Source organism: Gavialis gangeticus, unplaced genomic scaffold (genome assembly GCF_001723915.1).
Source record: "Gavialis gangeticus isolate Ggan-Ray unplaced genomic scaffold, GavGan_comp1, whole genome shotgun sequence".
Taxonomy (NCBI): Eukaryota; Metazoa; Chordata; order Crocodylia; family Gavialidae; genus Gavialis; species Gavialis gangeticus.
The window spans coordinates 42356-68998 of record NW_017729020.1 but is presented as its reverse complement, the minus strand read 5'-3'; the positions used below and the strand labels follow the sequence as shown (position 1 = coordinate 68998).

General features: G+C 42.0%; 1 protein-coding gene across 1 annotated transcript in view; it reads right to left on the bottom strand.

Moving 5' to 3' along the window:
- Positions 1–582: 582 nt before the first annotated feature.
- AAK1 (AP2 associated kinase 1) overlaps positions 583–26643 on the bottom strand; it is a gene marked incomplete at its 5' end in the record, with an annotated part of 67000 nt that continues 40939 nt past the window's right edge. The window contains 5 exons of the mRNA XM_019514326.1: positions 583–5726; positions 15633–15737; positions 18838–18948; positions 20339–20440; positions 22153–22254. Coding sequence (XP_019369871.1) covers positions 4585–5726; positions 15633–15737; positions 18838–18948; positions 20339–20440; positions 22153–22254 — 1562 coding nt within the window. The remainder of the gene's footprint in view (positions 5727–15632; positions 15738–18837; positions 18949–20338; positions 20441–22152; positions 22255–26643) is intronic.

Here is a 26643-nt window from a genome sequence, read left to right as displayed (position 1 = left end):
TTAAGATTGTCAGAGGATTGACTGGCAACTGTCTACTGAGCAGCAGGAAACCCTTACCAGAGATCTTTCTGGCTGTGAATGCCTTCAGGAGGGACTGAACCAGGAAAAACCTTAATGATTTGTGGCTCCAAACACACACAAGCAGGCCCTCAGCAAGCAGAGAGAAGGTAGTCATGCCACAGACCCTTTTCCTTGTAGTCTTGCTGCTACTGCAGGGAGGTTCAGGGAGCCCTAGAGTCACAGAGCCTGCTTGGACTCTAATGGCTCCATGCTTTGCTTATTGCTTACAGCCAGCCTGGGAGTTCACCACACCTTTATTTTGTTCAGCTGGTCCCCTATGATGATGTAGAAGGGCCACTGACTTGAACAGTACTCAATACAGGTAACAATGGTCTAGTGCCACGGATCAGATCACCAGTAAGGAGGGGGAGCAATACTTGGGCCCAACGACAGTGGACTTCAGTTGTTTTTGCAAACGGGCTTGGAGCCTACCAACACAAATTTAGTTTGGTATTTTTCAAGCTGCCATTAAGAAAAAATGACTTAAAATGTTGCATCTGGATGATGAAGGCTTTGTCTAGTTAATTGTAAAAAAAAGTTATACCAAGCTTCTACCATATTATTGCAAAGACAAGCGGTACACTATATTATACATGCATTAAAAAAAGTGAAGTCTAGATTCTGTAAGGGATCACAGCTCCATTGTTCAATGAGTAGATCATCATGCCAAGAATTCAGAAGTAGTGTATGTGTGTGTGCATGGATGGAGCTGATGGGGGTGGGGGGAGAGGGGAGTCAGACTGGGCACTGGGATGCAGTTTTCTGATTGTAGCCAAGTTCCACTGCTTACCAGATTGAGTGCAAGAAGCTCATCTAAGCAAAGTGCTCCTGGTTCTATTTAAACGGTGTGCTTGCTGGATGTCTTGGATCAGGACTGTTAGTTTATTGAATACTATTAGCTCATTTTTGCAAAGTTAAACAAAGCCTTCAGGCAAAGCCATGTGCTTGAAGAAGGACCTGTAAGCTGCCAAAACCCTGGCTGAAAATCTAATCCCTAATAAAACTAAAATTGCTGTAAATGCTCTTTCAACAGCATAACCAGGCCTTTCTCCACTCTTCCTTTCTTCCCTGTCTAGCAAGTTTGATCAGTTGGATCTGAATTATCCTTCGCTCCTGCCTCCATCTTTATCACTGATCAGCTGGTGGGAAAGAGGCACGGGCTCCTTCCTAGCAGCAAAGAGAGACGTGCAAAATACTTTTCACAAAGAAACGGAGGTCGAACATTTCAGGTAAGGGACATGATTTAGCACAACAGAGGTTGGTAATGAACTTCATGTCATTGTCTGACATCAGCTTTTCAAGTAAAAATAAAAGTACACCCACAAAGAACCTCATTGTGTGAATCCAGTTACCGGAGGGATTTGCTTTTCCCCATTTATGCCAGTGCAACTGCTTACTTCAGTGAAGCGACTTGGATTTACATGAGATTCATCCACATTATCCTGCTTTCTCCTTCCTTCCACAAAATCCCTAATTCAGGACCACACCCCATCTCCAGACTGCATGCGACTAACAGTGGTACCAATAAACGCAGCATGTATTGGGCCCTTGATGCTAAAGGCCTCCTCTGTATTTCACAGTATAGTATCACAAGCATTCCTCAAGCTAGCATCAACCAACTGGCAAGTTACTCGAGATGAAAAACCACACACAAGCCAGTTGCTCAGTTTAGTTGGAAAAGGTATATTGAGAGAAACCCAGAAATATACCTACAGTATTTACATTTTCTATCGTTGCTCAGACAGAGCTGAGGAAAAACTGAAGCTGCTGGCCAGCAGTGATGACACCTACCTTGACATGTCACAGGCCAGCATCAGGAAACTAGATTGCTTTATAAAGGAAGCTCCAATTAGCCTGAGCTGAGCTGGACACATCACCATTTACGACTAACAACTGAGCTGCCCAAGTTCCTTTGCTCCCGTGTTTCTTGGTTTCAGGTTTCCTCCCTTGCCCTCAGAAAGTTAAATACACCAGCCCAGGTTCCTCCCTAGTACGTTCAGCAGAACCCCAGTCAAGTCAGAGCTGGCCAAGTGCACCAACAAAATGTCTCTCTTATTCTGCTGGTCAGAATAAGCTCCAGCGATTTGGGACTGGGTGTGAGCACGGTTAAGGAAGAGCACAAGTCCTGCTACACACAAGTATCATTGGCCATCTCCCACTTGGGGACAGGCAGGCTCTTTCCCTGGTGCCTTCCCCTGCACTGTAGGGCTGTCAGCAGTGGACCACCCTAATGCTACATGGTTTGTCTTGCATACAGGGACCTGCTCTCCCCTTCAGGTACTCCTCACACAGTTTCAGCATTCCTATGGTACTCCTGTAACCCATCGGCTTTTGAGCATTTGGCCAACAGAGCTGGACTTGCACAAATCAGTTTTTATAAAGACAAAGAAATGGCTCAGTTACACCAGCTTCCTCCAGCATGATGCCACTGGCTTAAGATGACCTGGCCCTGACCGTCATCCAGCGTTAATCAAGGGAGGACCCTCCCTCTCCTCTTCCTGCCCTCCCCCAAGCACAATGTGTTTACACTTGCAAGGAGTACTTGTCCATCCTGAATGAGGACAGAACTTAAAGCCACCCCATAGAGAGCTGTCCTCAAGCTTCTCAGGCCACAGCAGCAAACAGCCATGGGTTGAATCATGGGTGACATCCAGGACAAAAAAATTCCCCTTAGGTTTCAGTGCAAAGCTCTAGGTTATTTGCTAATGACCAGATGAATTAAGGGAACAGTCCTCACTCTCTTTCTAAGAGCCCAATTGAGAGAGACTCAAAAGTAAGCTTTGAATGAGGCCTTGAAAGAACAAACCATCATGAAGATCTTCCTGGGCTCTCCTCTTTTCTGTGTATGGCCAAGAGAATTGCTCAGGATATGAAAGACATCTTGAAAAGGAACAGCGCCATGAACCATCCTTATAGAAAAGAAAAAAAATCCTTATAGTTAGACATTTTGGAAACAACTTCACAGCAACATCAAGTGTTTCCTGGAGAGAAACAGCAGTTTGAAGACTGCTGGTTTGGTTCTGATGGGGCTTGCTACCACTCCCATTCTGGATGGACACACAAGAACACTACTGAGACTTGCCTTTCTTTCTTTAGCAAAAAGGCACAAGAAAAGCCAACAATCCCTAAAGAAAACAACTCATGGATTCCTACTCTGCTGCCAACGGTAACATGACAAATAAAGTCAAGTGGCTTCCCCACTCAACAACGACATTTTCCTCCAAGTTCAATACTGTAATTCACTACAACTCTTTTTTGCTTTTATAAAAACTAAGCTGTCTTCCTCTTTAATCATACAGTACAAAACATGGGATTTCTAGAACACAATAGAAAAGTGCAGGAGGAAGGTAGCTTGTCTTTAGACTTATCTTAACAGAAAGGAAAAATAAAGATTAATTTAAGGCCAGATCCTTTGCTAGTGTAAATCACTGCAACTTGACAGAAGTCGGCAGAGCAACAATATATTACATTGAGGAGGGGAGGAGGGAGTTGCCTAGATCAGAACTTCTGTCAAGCTACTTCCAAAGTATTCCAGTTTTAACAGTATTAAGATTAAAAGTTCACTCTCCAAATTATAATACGTGAAATGCATGGTTCAATACTTTGGCATAAACCAATTGGAAAATAAGTCAGAACAAAATGAGTGCGAGTGTGAGTGTGTGTACATACACACACTTTTATATAAGATGACATCCAAAAAGATCACTTTGCCAACACTTCTATACTCAGATGTATTTGGAACTGGATCCAAAACCCCACTGAAACCCACTGGAAGTCTTGGGAGCCTTTTCACTGCCTCCAGTAGGGTTTGTACTAAGTCAACAGATAGACATGTACTTTGATGTATTACTGAGTGACAATTGTCTGTATGCATAAGGCCAACAACAAGGCTACATTTTCCTTTATGTGGAACTTCAATAGTGCATAGTCCTCATGCTAGACTTCTGGCAGCTGTGTGGCTTTCATTCAACATGCATATATTCTGTAAATACACACACAGTTCATCATCAAGGAGCTATATTCTCAATCTACCGTTGTTGGTTTGGTTGCGGCATTTGTTATAAGCTTTTGGGAGACTTCTACTCTGATCACTTCCAAAATTCCCCTTGGTAGGAAAACAATAATGACAACCTTTTTGGCCTGTGAACCAATTTCCTCCCCAGAGCGTTAGCCAGTCCTGCTTGACTTGCTCTGTAATCCTAGTTGTGTACCAGTATCAATAGTAACAAATTGAACAAGGTATTCACCCTGCCAAAGCCAGCAAGTACAAAATATTACTGGTTCAGAGAAGCATCTAAAGAGGAATTAGGGAGGAGGAAAGGTAGCAACTAAAATAGGATGCGAAGACCCTTGAGAGCTGGGCATTCAATAGAATATAACTTAAAATGGTTCAACTAAATATCACTGCAACTAGAATTTGGAATAAAGGTGGGGGGAAAGTACTCCTCATTTCTACTAAGAGCCTGAAGGTCCTTGAGAGAGAGTTTAAATCAGAAGCCTGTCTCCCATCTCACAGCAGACTACTTAAGGCTTTTGCTTTCCCGATTTGGAAGGGAAAGGTGCTGAAGCAAACGGGTCAGCACTAGGCAGCTCTGTAGTCCTGGAAGAGAGAGAAGCAATAGAGACAGATCCTGCTATTGCCTGTTTGTTGGTCTGAGAAACCACCTTATAAGCCGCTATGGGTTGGACATCCAGACCCTGGTCATCTTCTGGACTGTAGTGACGGGAGTACTTGGATAACGACTGTGGACGGAAAGGCTGACTAACCGTGGAGCCCAAGAGGGCATCCTGTGGGACCGCATGTCCTTGGCTTCTGTCATTAGAAACACTGCCATGCTCTTTCAGCGATCCTTTGGGAGGAACACTTTCCTGTGGCTCCACTGCTCTTATGGAGTGAGGTGGAAGGCTTGCTGGCTGAGTGAACCCTACTGTAGGATACTGAGGTCTGGCTGAGACAGGCGCCCCACACATTCCTGTATCCAAATTTTGGAACACAGCGTTAACAACATGCTGGTCATCACCCCTTTGACTGAGGAAAGCAGCAGGTGCATGAGGCTCCTTAGATGGGCTGTGTGATGGCAACTCTTCCAAGCTTTTCTTTTTAGTAAAAGGAGCTCTCAGAAATACATCTGTTTCTTCTGGTTGCCTTGCAGCCACAGCAGTCTTGGAAATGAAGGGTGCTTTGGAAAAGACATCCAGGTCATCACTTACTTTTCTTGAGCTTCGGAAAGGAGCTGTGGCAAAGACATCAGGCTCATTGAAAAATTCTCCCGTGTGCAGCTGAAAGGCCGGGAACAATACATCTCCTATCCCACTATGAGAAGGCTGGGCATTGCCATCATCTTCGGAAGCCTTCACTCTTTCTTTGGGTACCAGTTGCAACTTACAGGACTCCTCTTCCTCTTCAGAGTCCATAAGCAAAGGCCGGGACCCACTACAATCCAAAAGGTCTCCCTCGTGGTCTGTCCCTTCTCCCTCGCTGCTGTGGAAGGAGCTGTTGCTTGAAGGGTCACCTCTCGCTAAGTAGTCAGATTCTGAGTTGTGCTGTGTTCTCACCTCCAGTGTCTCAGGCTGACCTTTGTACAATGAGTTACCATCACTAGCAGCAGGTCCTTTACAGTGCTCAATGGTTACAACAGGGTATACGACCGGTTCCCCCTGCAGACCTAGGAGCGCAAAACAAGAGTGTTACTCATAAATCAACTAAATTCTCTTTGTCATTAACACATATGAAATAAAAAATGAACTGCACTGGAAATGCTACGATGCTCAGTTAAACCATCACCACCATACATGGAAAATGAGAAGGAAAGATAATTTAAAAGAAAAGAAAACAATGAATTGTTTGCTGCACACAAACTGGAACACAACTCAGCACTTCCTCACAGATCAGGACAGCACAAATACAAGGTGTTAGAAAGAGATGGAAGATGTTAGAGACACAAACGCCCAAGTTCAAACACTCCTGTTTGACACCGTTCTACAAGGAATTTTAAGTGCCACCTGCAACATGGCCTTTATTTTATGAGGCTACTGCCTGGAGTGAAATACCAGTAAATGGACAGTTAGTAGTAGTGTCGTTCATTCACTCATTCATTTGTTGCAGCTGCCTGTTGGCACAGGAGCTACCTACAAGCAGGTATTTATTGCTTGGCATAGTTTGTTCTCTTGGGAGCCACCTTGCACTTCCATGAGCTGTTGCACTACGGCATGTAAAATGCACTGTGGCACCTCTGATCCGTTAGCATTGCACAAGCTTAAAGGTAAGTATATATATCCTTCCGCAAGGTATTTCAAAGATTATTTTCACCAATCTGGTAATTTTAGCAGTGCCACTGGAGTCACTGCAAAAGTATGAGTTGAAACAACCCGATATACTGATTCTAAGTGAAGTATTTAGGATTATTATGATACATTGGCTTGGTTCTACATGTTAAGTAAAATCAAACCAACATGGCAGAAAGAGGGGCTTACTATCCTGCTATTCTCTAGTTACCAGAGCCCAAGAATAGGCTTACTTTTGCCTTATGAATCACACAGACAGTTATCAGAATACAAGATATCTTACCTTCAGAGAACTATTAGCAGGTTAGAAGCATGTCATTGGACTCATGTTAGCAAGAGGATAGGAAAAAGGCACATGAAAACTAGGCAGTATAGATTCCAGACAAAAAGATTTGCATTTTGGTATGTGATATCTACTGAGTGACAGGACAGAATGATGCTCTAAACACTTTCCCCTTTACTTCTATACAAAACATGTCTTTCAGTTTCACATAATTACAAAATGATCTCCACCCTCTGTTCGGATTAAACTTTTTAACATACACACACTCCAAGTGAACTCCAAGTTCTAAAACCTTCCTTTATAAGTTATATGTATTTATGCAAGTTCACTCATTGTCAGCCATTTCTCAGAATTAAAAGACACAACACTCTTTAGTAAGCATCAAAATGATTTTTTTTATTGGGAAAGTATTAACTTAGATACATTACACTGCAAAGTGAAGACAGTGTAGATATAGATGAGCATTTTATAAGTTATTGTACAAAAATACTATCTATCTTCTCTGAAGCCTACGTTTTCAGAAGTGCCTTAAGCTTTCGTGCTATTCTTAGTTTGACTATAGAAATAAGACGACCTAAATTATTTTTTCCCTTTCAAGAGGTTGGCTGTTTATTCATGGAGTTCCTGAGCTGGACATTATCACACGATTTTAAAACAAAAGGCAGAAAAAAAGAGCCAGTAAGGTTGCCACATCATGCCAAGGTACAGTTTTTTGTTTGTTTGTTTTAGTTATCTGGTCACCCTGGAACAAAGCATACAGGCAAATAAGAGAAGGAAAGAGGGGAGCATGTGCCATGCATATAACATGAATGCAAACTGGCTATCCATTATACACTATTGCCACTGTACCTGAATCACTTGATCAGAATAAATCATTCTTTCCCCAATAGCGTAAGTTGCCTAACGAATACTGAGCTTGAAGCTACAATCACAGATTACAATCTGTATGCAAAAAAGGTAAGAGCTAGGGTTGGGGAAACATATACAATATAAACCCCAACTGGTTAAGGACTGTAGCAAAATAGCAACAACTGGTGTGAAATTGCAGGGTACCATGTAACAGGCAGAATGGTTATTGCCACACATTGGATGCAAGCATGATTTGGAGCTGACTGTCTTTGTTATCTGTTGTGTTCCCAACTATGGGCTATAAAAAATAGCCCCCTAATGCAAAGCTTTCAGCCTCTGCCCAAAGACCCCTTTTTAGGGCAGGCAACGCATGCAGACATTATTGATATCCATTGTACATGTAACGCCTGTGTGGGTTTTAAGAGGTCCAGAGGACCAGGAAAAGGCTATACATTATTCTGCAAAATGCAAGTGTAAGTGGGACTCGGATCTTGCCCTAGCCATCTGCCCAAGGACCAGTTTCACCCTGTGCCCAGAACAGCTGGTGGAAGGTACAACAAGAATTGCAACATACAAAACACCTGGAAAACAAAAAGTAGGGGAGATCTCTCCAGATACCATGCATTTGTTAATAAGAGAACAAGGATATTGAAAATAATGATTTCAGTATGCCAATGATTTAGACTGGGTAAAGTGAAGCTCAGAGTCTGAAGCACCCAAGAATAAAAGTCTGCATAATGTATGGGGATGATTTAACAAGGATGACAGGAAGGTGAAAGGCATGGGTGGACTCTTATACCTGGACCACATTACAGCCAATTTATTGCTGTGAGAAGCATGCAACATGGATGTTATAGGAAGTGGGTAATTTAAGTTAGCCAGTGCTAATGGTCCCTTAAACAGTGGATTCTCCAACATGTCCCATCCAAGGTCAAGGAGACTGATGTGAAAGATGCGTTCCAGGGAAACGGCAATCTCATTCTGTCACGGCTGGAAGATGAAAAGGCTCATTCTACAAGCAGGGATGGTGGGTGAGAACATAGAAGACAGGCTAAGAAAACCTAGCACCTGCCACCTTTGTGGTCCTGTCCCTGCCATTTCATGACATAGCTCCCATCTACGGTAAGCAGTGCTAAACCAACTAAAGATGCTTGAAAGCTGCATGCATTTTTACAAACATGCCTAATATCCGCGAGTGACCAGAAGTTCAGTGGCTGGTTTTACTGAAGCTGTACAAAACAGGATGCTCTCAACCTCATGTTGCCAAGAGCTGGGACTCCTAATACATGAGCACACGAGGCAGGGTGTTGCCAGTGGGCAGCTGCTGCTTTTTACCCCCAAGACATGCATGTTACCTCCTCAGAATGACCCTAATCTGTGACGTTATAGTTACATTTCTAAGCATGCTCATTAGTAACAGTAAAGACTTTATTCTGTAGAAGATTTACATAAGGTAATTCTTCTGTTCTTACAAAATTACATTTCCGCACTCCCACTCCCCTTTAATGCAGTCGTTGTGTAGAAATGTCTTCAGCTGTTAAGCATCTGCACTAAAGCTTTTCCCTGAGTACATGCACTTGTTTTACTTTCTTCAGAAGGAAGGTACATATTGAAAATATACACCATGCGATACACCAGGAGCTGCACGATACTGCAGATACAGTTCACTTAGCTGCAATAAGCGTTGATAAAAAGAAATGAACTCTAAGTGATTGCCGCTGCTTTGAAATGACTATATTTTGCATAGGTTAGCAAGAGATAAAACCTGTAATATCCATAGACGAGTATGGCGAATGGGATGGAAGAAATAGCATCTTCTCACAGGTTACAATATAGACACTCGAGGATTTTTGTATCTTCTTTTTATAAAGAACATTGCAGTGACCGAAAGACATGGATGGGATTTACACCAAAAAGCCAAATCATACCCTGGACCATCTTTTTCAGTCATCTGTGAGGGTCTGATCCAGTCCAGATAGCAGGAGCCTTTTCATGGGCATGAATGAGCTCTGAATTAGATCTTAAAGACAAGAACCTTGGAAAGAGCAGAGGGTATATGTCCAGCTGCTGAGATGGCCTTTCCATAGGATAATTTTGCTGATTTTGCGCAAAGCCACGAAGATGCTTGCATGTGAGGATGACTGATTAAAAGGTGACATGGTAGTTGATGCATGCGACTACTGGTCTGGTTTAGCCATGACCTGACAATCAAAACTTCCCTTCATTTAACAGAGGGTAGATTTCTTTCCTCGCCCTTGTACTTTCCTTGCCAATCAAAGCTAAAAACAAAGGACTGGAATTTGTAAAACAACACCCAGATCTTCTCTAGTGCTCTTTATCAATGGATCTCAAAGCAGTTTCTGAAGGAGGTCTGGGTCATTAGTACTCTGTCACAGATGAGGAAGTTCAGATATAACCTCGCAGTGATTTGTCCACGGTCACTGGGCTGGTGAGCAGCAGAGTAGAGAACAGAAGCCAGGTCCCTGGGTTGCCAGTCCAGTGCTCTGTCCTCTTGGCCAGAATGCCACAGAGATACTAGATTTGATTCTCAATTGTCTGGCATCTTGTAAAACCAGTTACTCAGATGCACAGTGAGTAACTGCAGTGCATAATACCTTTTAACCAGGTAGAGTTCTACACCCACTGGGTACAAACGTGACTGCAGGAAACTGGAGAATCAAGCCTACTAGATTAGAATCTTTCTAGAGACAATGTTTTTCAGCTTCTGGTACAGCAACAAGTTGTATTTCATTGTTCACTTTGGATGAAAAGGCTGCGACTGCTTCAGAGAAAGCCAAGATGGGGTTATTATGGTTTAAAAACTCCTTCCCTTGGCAAGTGCTGGCACAAGCCTTATGCACCACTGAAGTCCCTACAAAAGGCTCCAAGTGGTGCATCACTTTGTGTTGGTCTTTTGCACAAAAGTTAACTTAATCCCACGAGACAATATTCTCTTATATATTTATTTAAAAGCCTCTAATGCAGTAATTAATCCCACTATTCCCAAACCCAGTTACCTGCTAGTTTGAAACAGTTTTAGCTTGTTGGTGGCCCTGCCTGTTTTCTGGTTAGCTTTGGAAAAAAACCCAGGGAATGGGACCTTCCCAGTTCCTATGAACATAGAAGCCAATATGGTGATTTCGAGATTTTGAGCCTTTAGATTTAAGTCCTTTCTCCTTTGTTCCAAGGAGGTATTTACATTTTGCACTTTTTCCGCTCAACTGCGGAGAAACAGCACATTTCCAAATGGAAGAGACATTCACTCATTTTGATGGACTCTCTTAATCGAGTCCAAGTTTGCCAACTCAATCTGCAAGGCACCGTGAATGTCCACAAATAAGTCTTCCTCCTAGGGCAAAATTAAAGGTTCTAAAATATGCTTCCTCCATGTATGTGACCACAACTTGACTTAATTGTCTTTGTAATTACCAGATTTAAAAGCATTAATGGCTCTTATTTGAGACAGATGCATTTTCGCTGCAGCAGGTATTCAAAACATTATTTCCTCTGACGAACCCAAAATACTTCACTTTACTGACCTCTGCATGGTGTGAATGTGTAATGTTTTTTCCACTAATGTAGAAAAGAACTAAAGAGAGATTCTTGATTACCAACGGCAATTAGTTACTCTATTTCTGTTGGAAAACCATACAACTGGGCCTCCAGCTTCCATTAGCATCTTTTAAAAGCCTCTCCTGAAAACAAGATGTGGATATGGGAATAAGTCTAACCCCTGCTGTGACAGAGGAGTTGGCATTACTTTGTACAGTGGCTGCCTTGGTAAATGTTGAATCCTGGCAGGAGAATCCATCCAAATAAACTAAGACCAACAGTTGTGTTAGTAACTCAAGGATGTCAGGATAAGATGATTCCTTCATCATCCTCACGTGTAAACAACATGACTGCTCAAAGACTTCTATCCATCCAAGCAAAACAGCTGCCCCCACTACCTTTTCAGGGAAAAAACAAACCCATACCTTATTTATCACACATGTAAAGCATTTGACTTGCTCCCTCTCTTACAGTAACAAATAACCACAATGAACCCTCTTGACGGTATTAAGTAACCCTGTACCTTTATGCCATCATATGCACCAGCCTTCTTTGGTACGGAGACTGGATAACAGTTGGTTTTGTGTGGTCTCCACTGGGCACTTTGTGCTTTCTAACCTAATGTGCAGGCTGAGGATAGTTTCATCCATTTAAAAATTAAATCTCCCACCTCTTTTAAAGTTAACTACAGTCTTCACACTTCAAGTATTCCACGGCTGTCTTTTGGAACATTCACTTATCAGTGGCAAGTCGTGTCTTATACCTGGGGCTAATCATAGACCTCATTAAAGGCGTGAAGTTTCCATTGATTTGTTTTGTGTTCCCTTCCCTAAACCATGAATAGCTACTTCAAAAACAGTAAAAAGAACATTCACATCTGCTTATTTAATGACATTATTAACAACCCAGTGCCTTTATAGTTTTGCTTCGAGAACCCTTGAACAAGTTCTATCAGATTTAAAATCTTAAACATTCTTTAAAAGTACTTTAATTCACAGAAATCTCTTGGTTTCTAATATACAGTAGATGGTTACTTTTTTAAAATCCATTCTCTGTTCATATAATTTTCAGTATCTGACTATACAATAACTTTCTATCTAAATCTTTGTCATGGTTTCCAGTCCAATTTGCCTGTGCTTTAGGAATAATAAAAAACAACCACCACCAAAAAAATAATAAAATTCTATCAACAATTTTACTAAGATCATTTCCATTCTTCTCATGTAAAGCTTCTCCTGGAAAGTGCAGTATACACATGTAATGATACAACACACTTAAGCAATACTTTTATTATTAAGTGTAGATTTTAAAAGAAGATTAATGGACAGCAGACACTATTAATGGTTAGTCCTATTTACAGAATTTGTTAAACTAAACGTCAGTGTGGGGAAAACTGGAAATAGGAGAGAAATACTCATGGACTTAATGTCTTTCCCTCTCAGGGAGAGGTCAGTACATATATAATTTAGTCATTCATACTTTCGCACATGGGAAACTGCACTTTTACTAATACAGCTACATACACATACACAAGGTTAGCAGTAAGCTAGCAATGATTCCACTACAGAGGAAGAGTCCTTCTATTTAGAAATGATTTTTAAATATATGATGGAAACTCTGGATGTTATGATCATAAGCCAATGGAAACAAGTTTAGCTTATCTGGTTAGCTGAAAAAACTAAGCATGTTCAGGTAAAAAAAGAAAAAAGGTAAATACCATCAAGTATCACTGAGCTTGCCAGCACTCATTTCAGACTGTCTAAGCTGACTACATGCTTGTTCTACAAAGACTGAAAATCTGAATAAAGTATACAGTAACTTCTGTCTACTGAAAAATGGTTCCATACTTAACTGTGTTGCACTTTTTGTAGTTACAAGGGAAAACCCAGAACAGATACTGGACTTTTGACTAAAGCCAGGATTAAAAACAAAACACAAACAACTGCTGGACAATTTGGTTTGTACACCATTTACAGTATTTTATCTAAAACACACCAAAAAAAGAAAACAAAACAAAAATCACAAGAGAATACATCTGTTGTTGCCACAATGCCCTTTTCAGCCAGAAGTTAAATTAACACAAAGCTATCACAGCCATACTCACATGTACTTAGTTCCAATTTGTGAAACGCTTAATTCGGGGTCATTCTTGCAGCTTGAATAATTTATTTTTATTTTTACTGAGAAAGCGCAGTCCATTCATAAGCAGGATTGATAACAGCAAACCTTTAGCTGGGGTGTGGAAAACTCTCTCAATATACCCGATTACCTTAAGCTCTATGCAATTTTCCAATTTGTTTCTTCTCTGGCATATAGTGCCAGTTTAAAAACATACTTTCCCTAACCCGTCTCCTACAGGAGAGGGACAGCCCTAGTGATTTTCTCTCTTCTTTTCTTTTTGCCCATTGATCAGGAAAAACCCAAATGATTATCACACTTTAGTCAGCACTCTTGCTTAAGGAAAAAGGAATGCTGTTTCTAGCAAGGTTCATACATTAGGCTACAGTTAACTAATTAGTTTACAGTTAAGCTTTCAGTGAAGCTATGTATAAAATTTCAGCAGAGTGGCAAATGACAAGTAGTGCTCCCTTTAGACACAGGCTAGTAAAGACAAGTGCATAAGGAACCACAGCAGGTTGTGCCAGGAACGCGCTGTAAAACAACTATTTGGAGGACAGAAACTGAATTCTTTCCTGGGATGGGGATATGAGAACAGGGGCGGGGAAAGCCTGTTGGTAGATTCTTTTATTTTTAATTAAAAAAGAAAAGAAAAAGAAAATGCAACTGAAGGTTAAACTCCTCTGGAAATGAAAACGTAGATTAGGTACGTTACAGAAACTGCGTCTGCTACGGGGTCACCGCTACAGGTCTATGAGCTGATCCACCAGCAGTAAAGACCTGGCTATGTTGGGAAGACTTGACTCAGAGCTTCCACTGTTGTTTCTAGAATGCCCACCTGAAAGTGTGAGAAAGAGGAATTCAGTATCGAGCAGGTTAGTTTCAGATGTTAAGAGCAAGCAAAGAGAGAATAACCAGAAAAAAGCAACTAACTGTAGCTACACTAAGCTGCTCTGTCATACAATTACTATTGTTGCAGCCACCCCTAACATTTAGCAATGAGAGGTCCCTTACAGAAGTGTTACCGATAGGTTAATAGGCATAAAAGCCAATAGGCTTCTTTAGAAATTCCCTTTAAAAGCTATCCATAGAAACCATCTCCCTTTCTACACTATTTATAATCAACCTCTAGATTTCTCTAGAGAATTTCATCCCCGCTACAGAATTGTCTGATAGTGCTAGAGAAGGATTTTCATGCAAATTGATTTTTACAAAAAGAATAAATTCCTAGGTCATTTACAGCAATTTCTCAGGGTTTCTGGGTGCTTTCATTCAAGTCCTTGGAAAAACATCCACTGACTTAAAATGGGAACAGAACAGAGGTCAATAGTAAGTACTTTTGAGAATCCCAACCTCCGTGGCTCAGTATTTCTTACTAGGAGGTTTCATTCTTTCCAAGCTAATATTAGACACCGAGCAGATGTACAGCATGCACCATGCTGTAGGAGAAAGGATATCTGGAGATCAGGGAAAGAAAAGCATCTACTGGGGAGGAACAAAAAAAATATAGCTCATGCTGTCAAAGTTTACCTTCTTGCAAAAATAAAAAAATAATTTCTGCAACCAGGCTGCAGGAAAACAAGTCATATCTGACAGGTGGCATTGCAAATAAAGTGTCTTGGCTCTGTTCCTAGGAAAACCATTAACAAAGCAGGACTAGGCTGCCAGGAAAACTACAAAAGAAGACTTAACAACACAGGCTGGAGCTTCCATGACTGCTCAAAAGGAGCTGGATGCCCATTCTCCCCCACTGGGCTTTGAACATATCAGTCAGAAAATCACCATCAATTTGATTTCAGGAGAGGTCTGAAGGTAGAAAATAATTTCCTTTCCCTCAATAAGTATCCTTCCAGTCATTTTATGGAGACTGAATGCAGGCTTTACACAAAAAAGGTATCTAGTACAACTTAATCATGGAAATACTTAATTGAGTTGACCCAGACTGGGAGGAAAAACAAGGTATTGCTGACTCCTCGGGTACCAAGAGACTTGGACATTTAAATACAGTCTCCTGTCTGCCTGGGCCTCATTATCCTCTCACTTCCATGCTGGAGTTATTTGGGGCATGCCTACACAGCACAATGTAGTGCCATGCAGATATACCCAAGTTTGCTTGAATACTGGAAACAGGATAGCAAATGTTACTACGCTACTCCATACCATCTAATATACCCTGCTTGGGGTTAATTAGCCAGCATACCATGCTGCACTAACCTGGCTATATTGCTTCAAATACCCTGAGACTAAAGTCCTTCAGAGTTAAACTTGGGTATTTCTCCATGTTGCTGCACAGCATCATTTCAACATCCCCTTGTTAGTATGACAGTACAGTCAGACAAGCAAGTTTGAATGAGAAAAGAATTAGGCTCATTGAACACTACAAAGGCTATCCCCAGTGGTCAGCATTACTTCGCATACACTGTAGCTTCACTGATGAAAAAACCCAGATTGTCCTGATACGTTTTTAGTTTAAATCCTGTCTTACCTTGTGAATTTTTGGATATCAACACTGGGATGGGGTCAAACTCATCTTCTGTCACTTTCTCAGAGCCCTCAGGTGCATCAAAGCCTGATATCAGATTAGTATCTTCTGCAGCATGAGGAAGAAATGGAAGTAAAGAAGCAAAGATAGCAAAGAAAGCATGTTAGAATTGACCAAAAGTGTTAGGACATATTTATTTTAAAAGAAAAGGTTAAAAAGGATGAGCTTTTTTGTAAAGTTGAAATAAACCTAGTAAGTATAAGGAGGTGGTAAGCAAGAGAGCCAATCACTAAACACAAAAGGGAAAATTAAAAAGGGGGAAGGAAAAATAAATAGCTGTACCAACTTGTGAGACTCAAAATACAAATTTGGCTGACCCATGGAGTGAGCATTTGGCACATTTTGCAGCCAGAAGTCAGGGATTGAGGGCTTGCTTTAGCATTTCATGGCTTGCTTTAAAAGCCTTTACTTTTTCAGGGCTTACTTAGTATTTCATGACCAGCACAGATTCTGGGGTGATGGCTGGGAGGGATGGGACTGTCCGTCATCTCACTGGCCAGCTGAGGCACCATTACAAACCCAGAGAACAGTCAGCCTCCTTGGTCTCCGAAGGGAGTTTTAAGGAGGGAAACGGTAGCCCCGAAGAAGGGACAGGAAGAGAAATGGGTTATTGAGATGGGCCAAGACCCCTGAGTTCTTTCCCTATGAAGGAAAAATGCAAGCAGGGCTACATTCTCAAAGAAAAGTTAGAGAGACTTGAAAAGCACCTAAAGCAGGCAAGGAGCCTAACTCCTATTGAAATGGCTTTAAGATTTGTGGGAGTTTGGAGCCTAACTTTCTTTAGGCATTACTGATCATCCCTCTAGAGATCTGTCAGCATTATGAGACACCTCCCCTGCACTTAGGAACTTTTACCATTCTGTGCTTCTTGATCCCTTTAGACACCTTCCACAATCTGCCCCTTAAATGCAATGAGAAGTAGATGCCCTAGCTGCATTTCTGGGAATGAGCATACATGTTTACCAAGAACTGTCCCTCCCAGATAAAAAAAATCCTTTTAAACCAAGACTGACTAATGTACTAGTGGGTTTTGGCTATGCTAGTGAAAGGAAGAAGTCTTCTATGGAAACAGTGATCTTAGGAAGAAGGGATGGGAGACAAGTAACTACATAATCACTCTGTGGAGAAGCCAGAATCACAGAAGCAGAGTACATGTTGCAGGTGCACAGATGTCTTGTATTCTTCAGCAGTCTGCCCACATAAGTAACAAAGAGCCTCTTTAATGTGACATGAAATGACTTTTGGAAGTCAAGGTACTTCTTGTTCTGCTCCATGCAGAAGTCACTGAAATTTCACCAAGAAGTAAAATTTCTTAAAATTGCAAACATCTGCACATGAAGCCATTCATCGTTGCATTGTGTAGTCATTTAGGCATCTTCCTTAGGAAGCAAGAAAATATAGGCAATATACACTGTACACAATTTTGGATGAGTTTAAGTGATGCATCTCTCTCTCTCCATCATGCTGTCTCAGCTCCCCCCGGTAATAATGTACACTCTAGGAGAACATTTGTTGCTGTCCTACCCATATGAGATGCAGTTTTTTGTAGTGTAAATATGAAGCAGTGACCTCAAAGACTTGACAGGTTCCAATAAGAGCACAGAAAAAGCAAAATGCAGTCTAGCAACACATACATAACATTTCAGCATGACTTATTGACTGAGAGTCAGTGGGCTGGACAGAACATCAACCCATCTCTGCTGGATGCTTTTGTTTCCATGCAAGCATCCAACCTGATGAGTCCTACTACATTTGTGCTCTCCGTACTATTTCGTGGCATCAGCAATTCGCTTCTGCAATTTCCAGCCACCATTTCTTATTCCAACCAAGAATGTGGAATGATTAAAAAAAAGATTTGGGTATCTCTGTGGGTAATGAAATCATCTAGAACTGTAACAGTAATAGGTTTTAAAAGAAACCACCCATAAAGTGTTCAGGAATCCTTGTGCTTCTGATAAAAATCTCACTTTTCCTGTCGTCTTTAAGACTGTCCTCAAACCAGTGGGAACAACAGTACAATCCAAGGGAAGTCGTACAGAATCCAGCTAATTCCTTCTCTTGTTTCTCATTACCGAGTCACACACAAGAACATTTCAGCTTATCTTCCACTTTGTTCCAAACATGGAATAATAGCTTCTGAACATAAATTTCAAGGCACTTATTCAAAATTGAGTGGCATGGAAGTGCATTAGGGCAATGAGCAATTAAAAGATCTGCTTGTTTAAATTCAAAAGCTCAAGTACAAGAAAAACCCTGTCTGAAAAGGCCATCAACTGTAAAAATGGATTACAGACGAGTCTGACTGCACTTCCTCTGTGGACCAATCCTGTTGCTATAGGGATGCTTATCAAATGAGCCAAGCTAAACTCAGCATGAGTGGGCACCCAGAGGTTAGTGTTCCCTTTGGGCCTGTCCTTTCAATGCCATATGCAGAGAAGAATCCCCGGGAAGGAGGCATTTACTATCCAATATTCACTTCCAACTTGATTTGCAAATTACTCATCATATGTCAGCATTTTTCATATAGTCTTTGAAGCACACCTACATGCATCCACACACGCATGTGCACACACTGTAACAGGTCAGTATTTGAAGAAAACAGCTATCTGGCAACTCAAAGCAGGAAAGGTGTATATTAAAACTTGGGCTCTCAGTTCAATGCTGACCAGTGATGATGAAGGACCCTGGATCAGAAGTGCTCAACACCCACATAAACTTCAGCTAGAGCAGAGGATGCTCAGCACTTCTGAAAAATCAGGCCTTAAGCACAGTCAAGTCCTACCTTGGAAACTCAATGACTTTCCAAGGGTTTTGCACAGAGATGTGAGAGGAGACCTGAGAGAGAACCAAACCTCCCCTATCAAGTCATGTGCTTTAGCCACTAAACAATGGTTTCAGTCCTTTGCAGTTCCCCAAAAAACAAAACTTGATAGCCACCACAGACTAAGCCACTGCTCTTCTGCAGCTCGGCTTCCTCAGCCCACATAGCCAGTCAAGGAACAAGACAACAGCCTGGCCCATTACAGTGCACCGTCGGATTATGGGCCAGAGCATCAGCTGGTATAAAATGGTGTTGACTTCCCTTTGCATCACCTAAAGATCTTGCCCTACAACATACTCTATCATTGGAACAAGGGGGAGTTTTTACCTTTATGAGCTGGAGCTGAAATAGTGATAGGAGCAAACTCATCCAGGAGGTCAGCAGCCGGGTTAGAAAGCAGAGAGCAGTCAAGCAGAGAGTCTTCCCCAGTCAGAGAGTCTGAATGCAGGTTAACAGTCCCACGGCCACAGCAATGGCAGCATTAAATAGCACACACAACAGTTAGATTAATGCTTTCACATTTCCATTCCCCATCTAGTCCGTTTGCAGAACCTGCGCTTAGCTAAATGTGCATGTCCTTCTCACAATTATATAAAATGTTCAAGGATCCCAAAATGTTTGAACCCACCTATATGCTCAACAGCAGCTTCAACTCTAGCACTGCAAGAGCAGCACTGAAGCCATGCCCTGCTTACTGGAGCAGATGAGATTTTAGTCAAGAGATGGGACAGTCCTATCCTTTTACAACCAACCACCACAAGATCTTGGGCACCTCTGCCACAACTTGCTTTAGCAAAGGCTGGAACGGAGATGTTCATTTTTGTCATTGCTGAAAAGCTTGTTATGAAAGACAGGCAGCCTGCAGGTCACTCAGTCATTCATTTTATAAAGGAAAACCTGAGATGCTCTGGTGAGAGCTTCAACATAGGGTGGGGAAGGGAGAGCAGCCACTGCAAACCAGATAGTTTGGGCAGGACCGACAGCCTTTTCCAAGACAATTAAGTAGCTGAGCAAGGCTTCCTGAAAAGAAACCTGTCAGCTGAGGTAACATTTCCTCTGCAGAGAAAACAACTGTAAATAAAATGTCAGGCATCTTAAAAGTACTGGATCCTTGTGGCACATTGCGAGACCGTGGGGAGGGAAGGAAGGGCATTGCTGGGAAGGGGTAAGTGACCTGCTACAGTCGACAGAGTGCCAACAAGGTACCACTATCCACCCACATGAGCAATCTGCAGGGCCTTAGTGGGAGAGATGAATTGCCAGCGACAGAGCACAGGCAAGAGGCAGGCAAGGTTGGTGGCTGGTGTTCATAGCTATAACAGACCTCCGCAGGAAACAGGATGTCACATTAGCAGCATACAGGTAAGTAAGAACATATAATGCTGGGCCACACAATTCAAAGGGAGGCAAGGCTGATGGAACACATGCCGTTTCTATCATATAAAAAGCATTTGTGGATTAGTACACCATAAAGAGCCATTACCCTGTCCCGCAGATCCTGGGGGTCCTTCATGATGGAACAAAAAGCATTGCACACTTAGCTATGTGACTTATCAACCTGCAGTGATGTCTGGTCTGGAACCAAGAAGCTGCAGGATGAGTTACTATAAGCCTCTGCCACATCCTTCTCCAGCAAGCCAATACATTGACTCATAAGGACCCTGCAGAGATTAGTTTGAATTTTCCAGTGTGGTCAAGCCTTATTTCAAGTGGGCAGGGGCCAGGAGTGTAAAGGCTTTCTGTTTTAAATTGAGATTTTCCTTTCAACTGGAAAGTTGTTGTGCAGTCCACACTAACACTACATTTCACTTTGAGACATCTCACCAACCTGTTCTGTTAGAAGTGACCGAGTCAGTCTGCGAAGCAAGGCGCTGGGGCAACGGCGCCTCGAGGCCGGGTATGAGACTCTCAACAGCTATTTCAGCTTTTCCTTTCCAAAGGCACAAAATAGCAAAGCAGAGGAGAAGCAAGAAGTTAGTTCACCGGATAGCATGCAGGCAGAAACTGAGCAGGCAGCTATCTGACATTGTAAGTGTCCCTCTAATATACAGGGCAGCTACCTGTGCAAGAACGTGGCACCTTGGTATTGTATTCCTGTTCTCTCTGACTGGGTTCTTTCAAACTGGAGGGAAATTTGATGTTTAGTGGGGGGTCCATTGGTCTGAGCCCAGTTTCAAATATGATATGGGTTACACGGTAGATGTTATTTCTTCTAACACATCACTGCAATGTACGCTCTACAGCATATTCGGACATTCTCACTTCAGCTCCCACACGACTCAGCTAAAATTTTCAAAATGTACCTTAGAATTAGGTGCCCAGACCCAAGTGGAAGCCAAAAGGATCTGGGGACTTATTTAGGGCCCTTTGAAAATCCCCACCCTTCTAGGAAAGAAGAGATTCTCCATTTTCATTTTATACAATTATGGAGACAAATTGCTGCGGAAAACTGGACAGCCAGATTTACTTGCACAGAATGCATGAAGTGGAAAGACAGAGGGACATGGAATCAGATGTGATCAGGACCATTAGGGGAGATATAGCTGTGCATTTGATTCCCTACTCCAACTGCAACAAACAGGTAATGAGTGATGACATCAATTTAAAAAGCAAGAGGGTCACTCTCTGTATTCTGAGACTAGGACACTTTAGGTTGGAAAGTGCAAAAAAGATTAAGAAGTATTTTGGCAAGCTAATTTCAGAGCTTGTTTGTGGTTTAGGGGGCAATATTTATGAGTGTTCAAACAGCTGCTGGGAATAGCAGTGGGAAAATTGATATAAAGGAGCAGTCACTATTCTGTTTATAAAACAAGGTCCCAATATCTATGCTGGGAAAAGAAACATGATTAAATGACGCCTGCTTTGGGGATGGCCCTGCTTTGAGCAGGGGGTTGGACTAGATGTGACCTCCTGAGGTCCCGTCCAACCCGCATTTTTTTGATTCTATGTATCCCTGTTCTCCCCCCAAAAAATACCCTTAAAGTTGCAAACTGACAAATCCCAACTTCAGGTCTGACCATTTTTAGTGGCTGGCATTTGCCAAATACTATCCGAATTAATTAGTGCATTTCTTTCTGACCTCCTTTATGGAACCAAGCACCTCAAAATCTTTAGTCTGTTTACCCTCACAACATGCTACCACCCCATTTTATAAGCAGAGCATTAAGGCACAGAAAGGCCGAGAGACTTTCCCAAGGTTATACAGGAAGCCTGCAGCAGAACAGGAAATCGAACAAGTCCCTGAGGTCCAAAGTCGGTATCCTCCTTGCTGAACCATCATTCTCTCTAGATCTTTGGCATTCTTCCTCTCCCCCCAACACCTAATCCTTTCATCCATGTCAGGACAGAAACCTGCATGGATCACAACTCTGCCATGCAATTTATGACAAGCTCCAACTTGCTGGCTATTCAGACACCCTCCTCCTGCTGTCCTGGAGCGTGGTACTCAGAGAGGTCAATCTGTCTCTGCATCATGCATTGTAACTTAAGTGAACTGTGTTTCATGGCTGCTGGCTGGCCATACCCCACCTATGCCCGGGGGAGTTAACATGCAGAATTAGGATGTAATCATGCAGGACAGGACAAAGCACATCAACGACACTTATTTGGGTTTTTTCCTGGGGTTTTTTTTGTTTTTTTTACCATTCACAGCATCTGAGGTGCTACCGAAGGGGTCAGCAAGAGGCAGGATATCAGCGAGCAGAAGCACAGTCTCAGGAGATTTGAGACCTTCAATCAGTTTTTCTGAGTTAAGCAGGAGAAGAAGAAGGAAGGAAGGAAGCAGAAAGATACCGAAAGAAAAAAAAAAAAAAAGATATTAAACAGCTCTTCAACCAGGTGACTGATCATCTTATGTTACAGTCTGTTGGCTGCAAGAAAATATTAGCATGGCTTTATGCAGGAACACAACTGCTGCTTACAGAGCACCCACTAGGCAAAGGTCTCAAAGCACTTCACAGAAGTCAGCAGATCATTATGTGGCCACAGTCACACAAGTCTGTGAAAGCGGGGAGAGAACAACTCAGGTCTCCCAATCCACCAATGCCTATGCCTGCCAAATAAGTCACCAGAACAAAAAATCACAGAGTCTTGCAGCCGCATTACAAGATAGGAGCTCACAACTAGCTTTTCGTGTATTAGCAAGGTCTTTGGTTTTATTAAAATCTCCGTGTTAAAGGGAAGACCACAGATCTGCAAACCTATGTAAGGGAGTTAGGCACGTTATCTTCATTACTCTTGCTTGACAGTAGGGTGCCCATCCCTGTTAAGTGTCCAAACAAACATGAAGATTATGAAAACGTGGCAATGTCAGACCTCACAATCTGCCTTGGGCCAACAGAGCTGTCTAGTGACCCAAGAAGTATTTCAGATCCTGAAGTGTTAAAACTCAAACATCAAGTTGCAAAGAGCACAATGCCTACAGCTTTCATTGTTGCATAATGCAACTCAGTATTGATAAATATAGATTCCCTGCACAAAAATCTGTTGGAATTTTTGGTTTTGCAATCATATTAACCAGGTTTTGACAGTGAACTCAATTAAGGAGCTGTTAGTAAGGCTCCTTCACGCAGAGTATGCAAGCAAAATTTTCCCGATTCCTCTAGAAGAGAGCATTCTTTGTACGGAGGCACAAAGTACTTACGTGAGCTAGCTACACACTGGAAAGCCTGGTCATTTCACGTCGCAGGGGAAGGCTTCACAGCACCAGACAGCATGTGGCAAGTATGCCATTAAGGCACTTTTACATCTAGATTATTATTTTTCAGAAGGTCTCTCTGTATCCAGACAGGCTCTACACGTTACTCATTAGGTACCAAGTATATGCTCAGTGCTATACAAGACAAAGATACAGAAGGTCCTTGTCTTTATACCATAACAGTACAGAAGATGGGACAGGCTAGAGATTGATTTAAACCTTTTTTTTTTTTTTTTTTTTTTTTTTTTTTTTTCTTTTTAAACCTTTTTTTTTTTTTTTTTTTTTTTTTTGCTACTGTAGCATTTTATTGTCAAGTTGCATCCTTATGGTATCACTGTTGTGGAATGAGACGCCACTTCCAAACGTCTGCGATTCCTCAAACCAGTAACACCAGAGTGAATTCTGCCAAAATTTATCAGTACCTAATATAGAAATACCAACTGCTCTGTAGTCCAGTGACCTCACTACCCCACATGCACAGCTTTCAGTCTCTTTTGAAAGGGGGCAGAATGATTTTAGTTCTGAGTCACAACAATAAAAGATTCATCTGATCAAGGGAAAAAAAATACCGTGACAGCTATGTAGTCTTTGGCTGGAGTTCAAGGCCACCACGGAAAAGTCAACCTCTATTCACACTAAATTAAAAAAGGGGGGGTGATCACATCTAATAGCAATGTGTAGACCTAAATGGTGCCTCAGAAGCAACTGAGCCATGTGCAATTATAAAGGTAGAGTTAAGATACCTATATTTTTAAATTATAGTATTATCACTGCGCAGAGATGAAAAGCCAAAGGTAAGTGAAACATTTGGGACTGGCACCATCACATGTTCCTTCATGCAAAAATGGTCCTTCTGGTGCACAAAGTTAAAGTCCTACACAGAGAAGGAAGTTGCAAGAACACAGAGAAGTGACCTTTCTGATATCCATTTGAGTTTTGAAGGCCCTTGCTCTGAGAGGCAAGCTCAAGACTTAGAGCATGTGTGGCCTAAATTCTCATTTGCAAAGGTCCCTTTGCCATCACTGTGGCAGTGGGCATAAGCCTTGAGGTGGGTATGAACCTGTTACACTCACAATGGCTTGTCTAATGCAAGAGCAAAGCAAAAGGGCACAGGACCTTGAGAATCTGGCCCTGTGAGCACAGGGCACATACCCCATCTGAGCCATGGAAGCTAAGGGGCATTCCCAGCCCTTCTACCTAAAATGGCCCAGCAAGGAAAAGGAAGAAGTCACCAGATATAAAAATGGAAACAGCTGGCACAGCTCTGAGGACATCCCTTCCCCCAAAAAATTAAAAAAAAAAAAAGAAGTAAAACAAACAATTGAGTGAATGCTGCTGCAACTTTTCACTTGTACGAAGACCCTTCCAACCCATGCCTGTGGGATGAACCTGGACTTCCACTCAATGGCAGCTTTAAAGAAAACCCTATCCAAGAGGCTTTTCTGCTAGACCTTGGTTGCATTTTCTCCTAAAGTAAATTCCATCACGACTGTGCCAGCATCTTGTTTGCCTGGGTCCCATATGCAAAAGGCTGCCGAGAGCAAATTTTTGTGTGGATTATCTGAAAGGCAGGTGGCAGGGGCTTTCACTGTCAGCCTAAGGAGTTGGAGATTCAAAAGGAGCTTTGTTAATAATAAGCACAAGGATATCTCCTCCTCTAGATGAGCACATGGGGCTCCTGTTCCAACTAATAAGAAGCAAACTTTGCCTCACTGGGAAAGTATGACACCAAGACAATATTTAGATGCAAAACAGAGGAAATGCTGAATAATGATAAATTTTTTTCAGGACTGGCCAACAGTGCTAAGGCAACAGGACTGCATGGCCAGACAGTAAAGCTGACTTAAATTGGGGTTCTATAGGTTTTATCTAGACATTAGCCCAATATGTGAAATTGCAGAGAATTATACATTGGGTCTTACTTGAAGTACTCAGAGCTGGGAGTTTGGCAAAGGCCCCTAAGGCTGCTAAGTGTCATGCTTTCAATTAGATTTATCCTTTTGGTTATTCATATTAAGACACTCTTTCCAGAGGTCTGATTTCCAGAAGCAGCAGTCACCCATCCTCTGAAACTCAGCCCTTTTGCAGGCATCTCAGGTTGGGCACCCCACCAGGACCAGTCCATCTGGAAGTACCAGCAACTGTTGTTTGAAATGATTCCCTTTGCCTCCAGCCCAATTTTCTACCTCCTACATGGTATCTTCTCATTCCTTATCTCTCCAAAGAGCAATCTTCTCATTTCTTCTATGCTCCTTTCACACACACAAGAGGGACCATCCATCTTCCCTTTTGCAAAGTGGCATGTCTCTTTTTGGTTAGCCGTACAGCAAAAGTGTTAAGCAGACATGTGAATGAGAACTGATCCATTAAAACCCATTTCTGTGAATTGTAGTGACATGCAAGTGCTATTAATGAATGAGGTTCTAGTTGTGGGCAACTGTGTCCTTACAGGAGAATGCAACATGTGCACTGTGTGTTTCAAAACATTATCAATCCAAAAAAAAAAAAGTTTGGATCATAAAAATGCCCAAGATCTTGCAACATTGATCTGATGAAAACACCACTCTTAGATATTTTTGTGATGTTTTCTCATTTGTCCCTCGTGGCCTGTTTTAATTCTTTCTTCCCTTGCAAAATTTTGTTTTGTCAGCATTGTTACAGGGTGGCATTCTAGTGTACGGGCAGAGTGCTACAGATGTAAAGAGAACTATGTTGCTTCATAGCAGGGTTTATGAACTAGACAAAACGCACAAAGAGGGCAGGGGGACAGGCAAGAAAGGACAGAAGTCATGTGACTGGGGTATGCCTAGCACTGGTCCTCTTGGTTGTTACTTTATTTTGTATAAATATATGAGGAATCTTCAAAAGCAACCAAGAGACTCAGAGAACAACCCTCAGTAGCTTTCTTAGGCACTTCTGAACTACTCTATGCATACTTGATGCTTTATGTTGCACTGAGCCATAGGATGGCGAGACAAAGCCTGAGAACAGCAGTGAATGGCCAGCAATAGAAAGCTACTAAGCTAGTATCTTCAACTCAGGAGGGAAATGCTTAATAACTACTTGGCAACTTCAGCCATGACTGATCTCCAGTTCCACTGACAACAAAAGGAAGGACTTCTTAATTAGAAGGGGAGCCACTCTCCGACAGTTATATTAGGTTAGCTACATTAACACAATATACATACAAGCCCCAAGCTGAGCTTTTTGACATCAACATCATCCAGACATCAGAACGTACCTCTGCAACAGGCCAGGCAGGTTTGTGGATTCAAGCTCCTTTGTTCAACTTCAAGAACATGCATTGTGGACCAGCACTGCCACTCAGAGAGTTAGTCAGTCACACAATGATAGGATATTTTCAATTAGAGCATTTTTTTGGTGGACCAAGTGTAGCAGCTGTGGTTCAAATCTAGGTGGATGTGAAAAGGTAGACC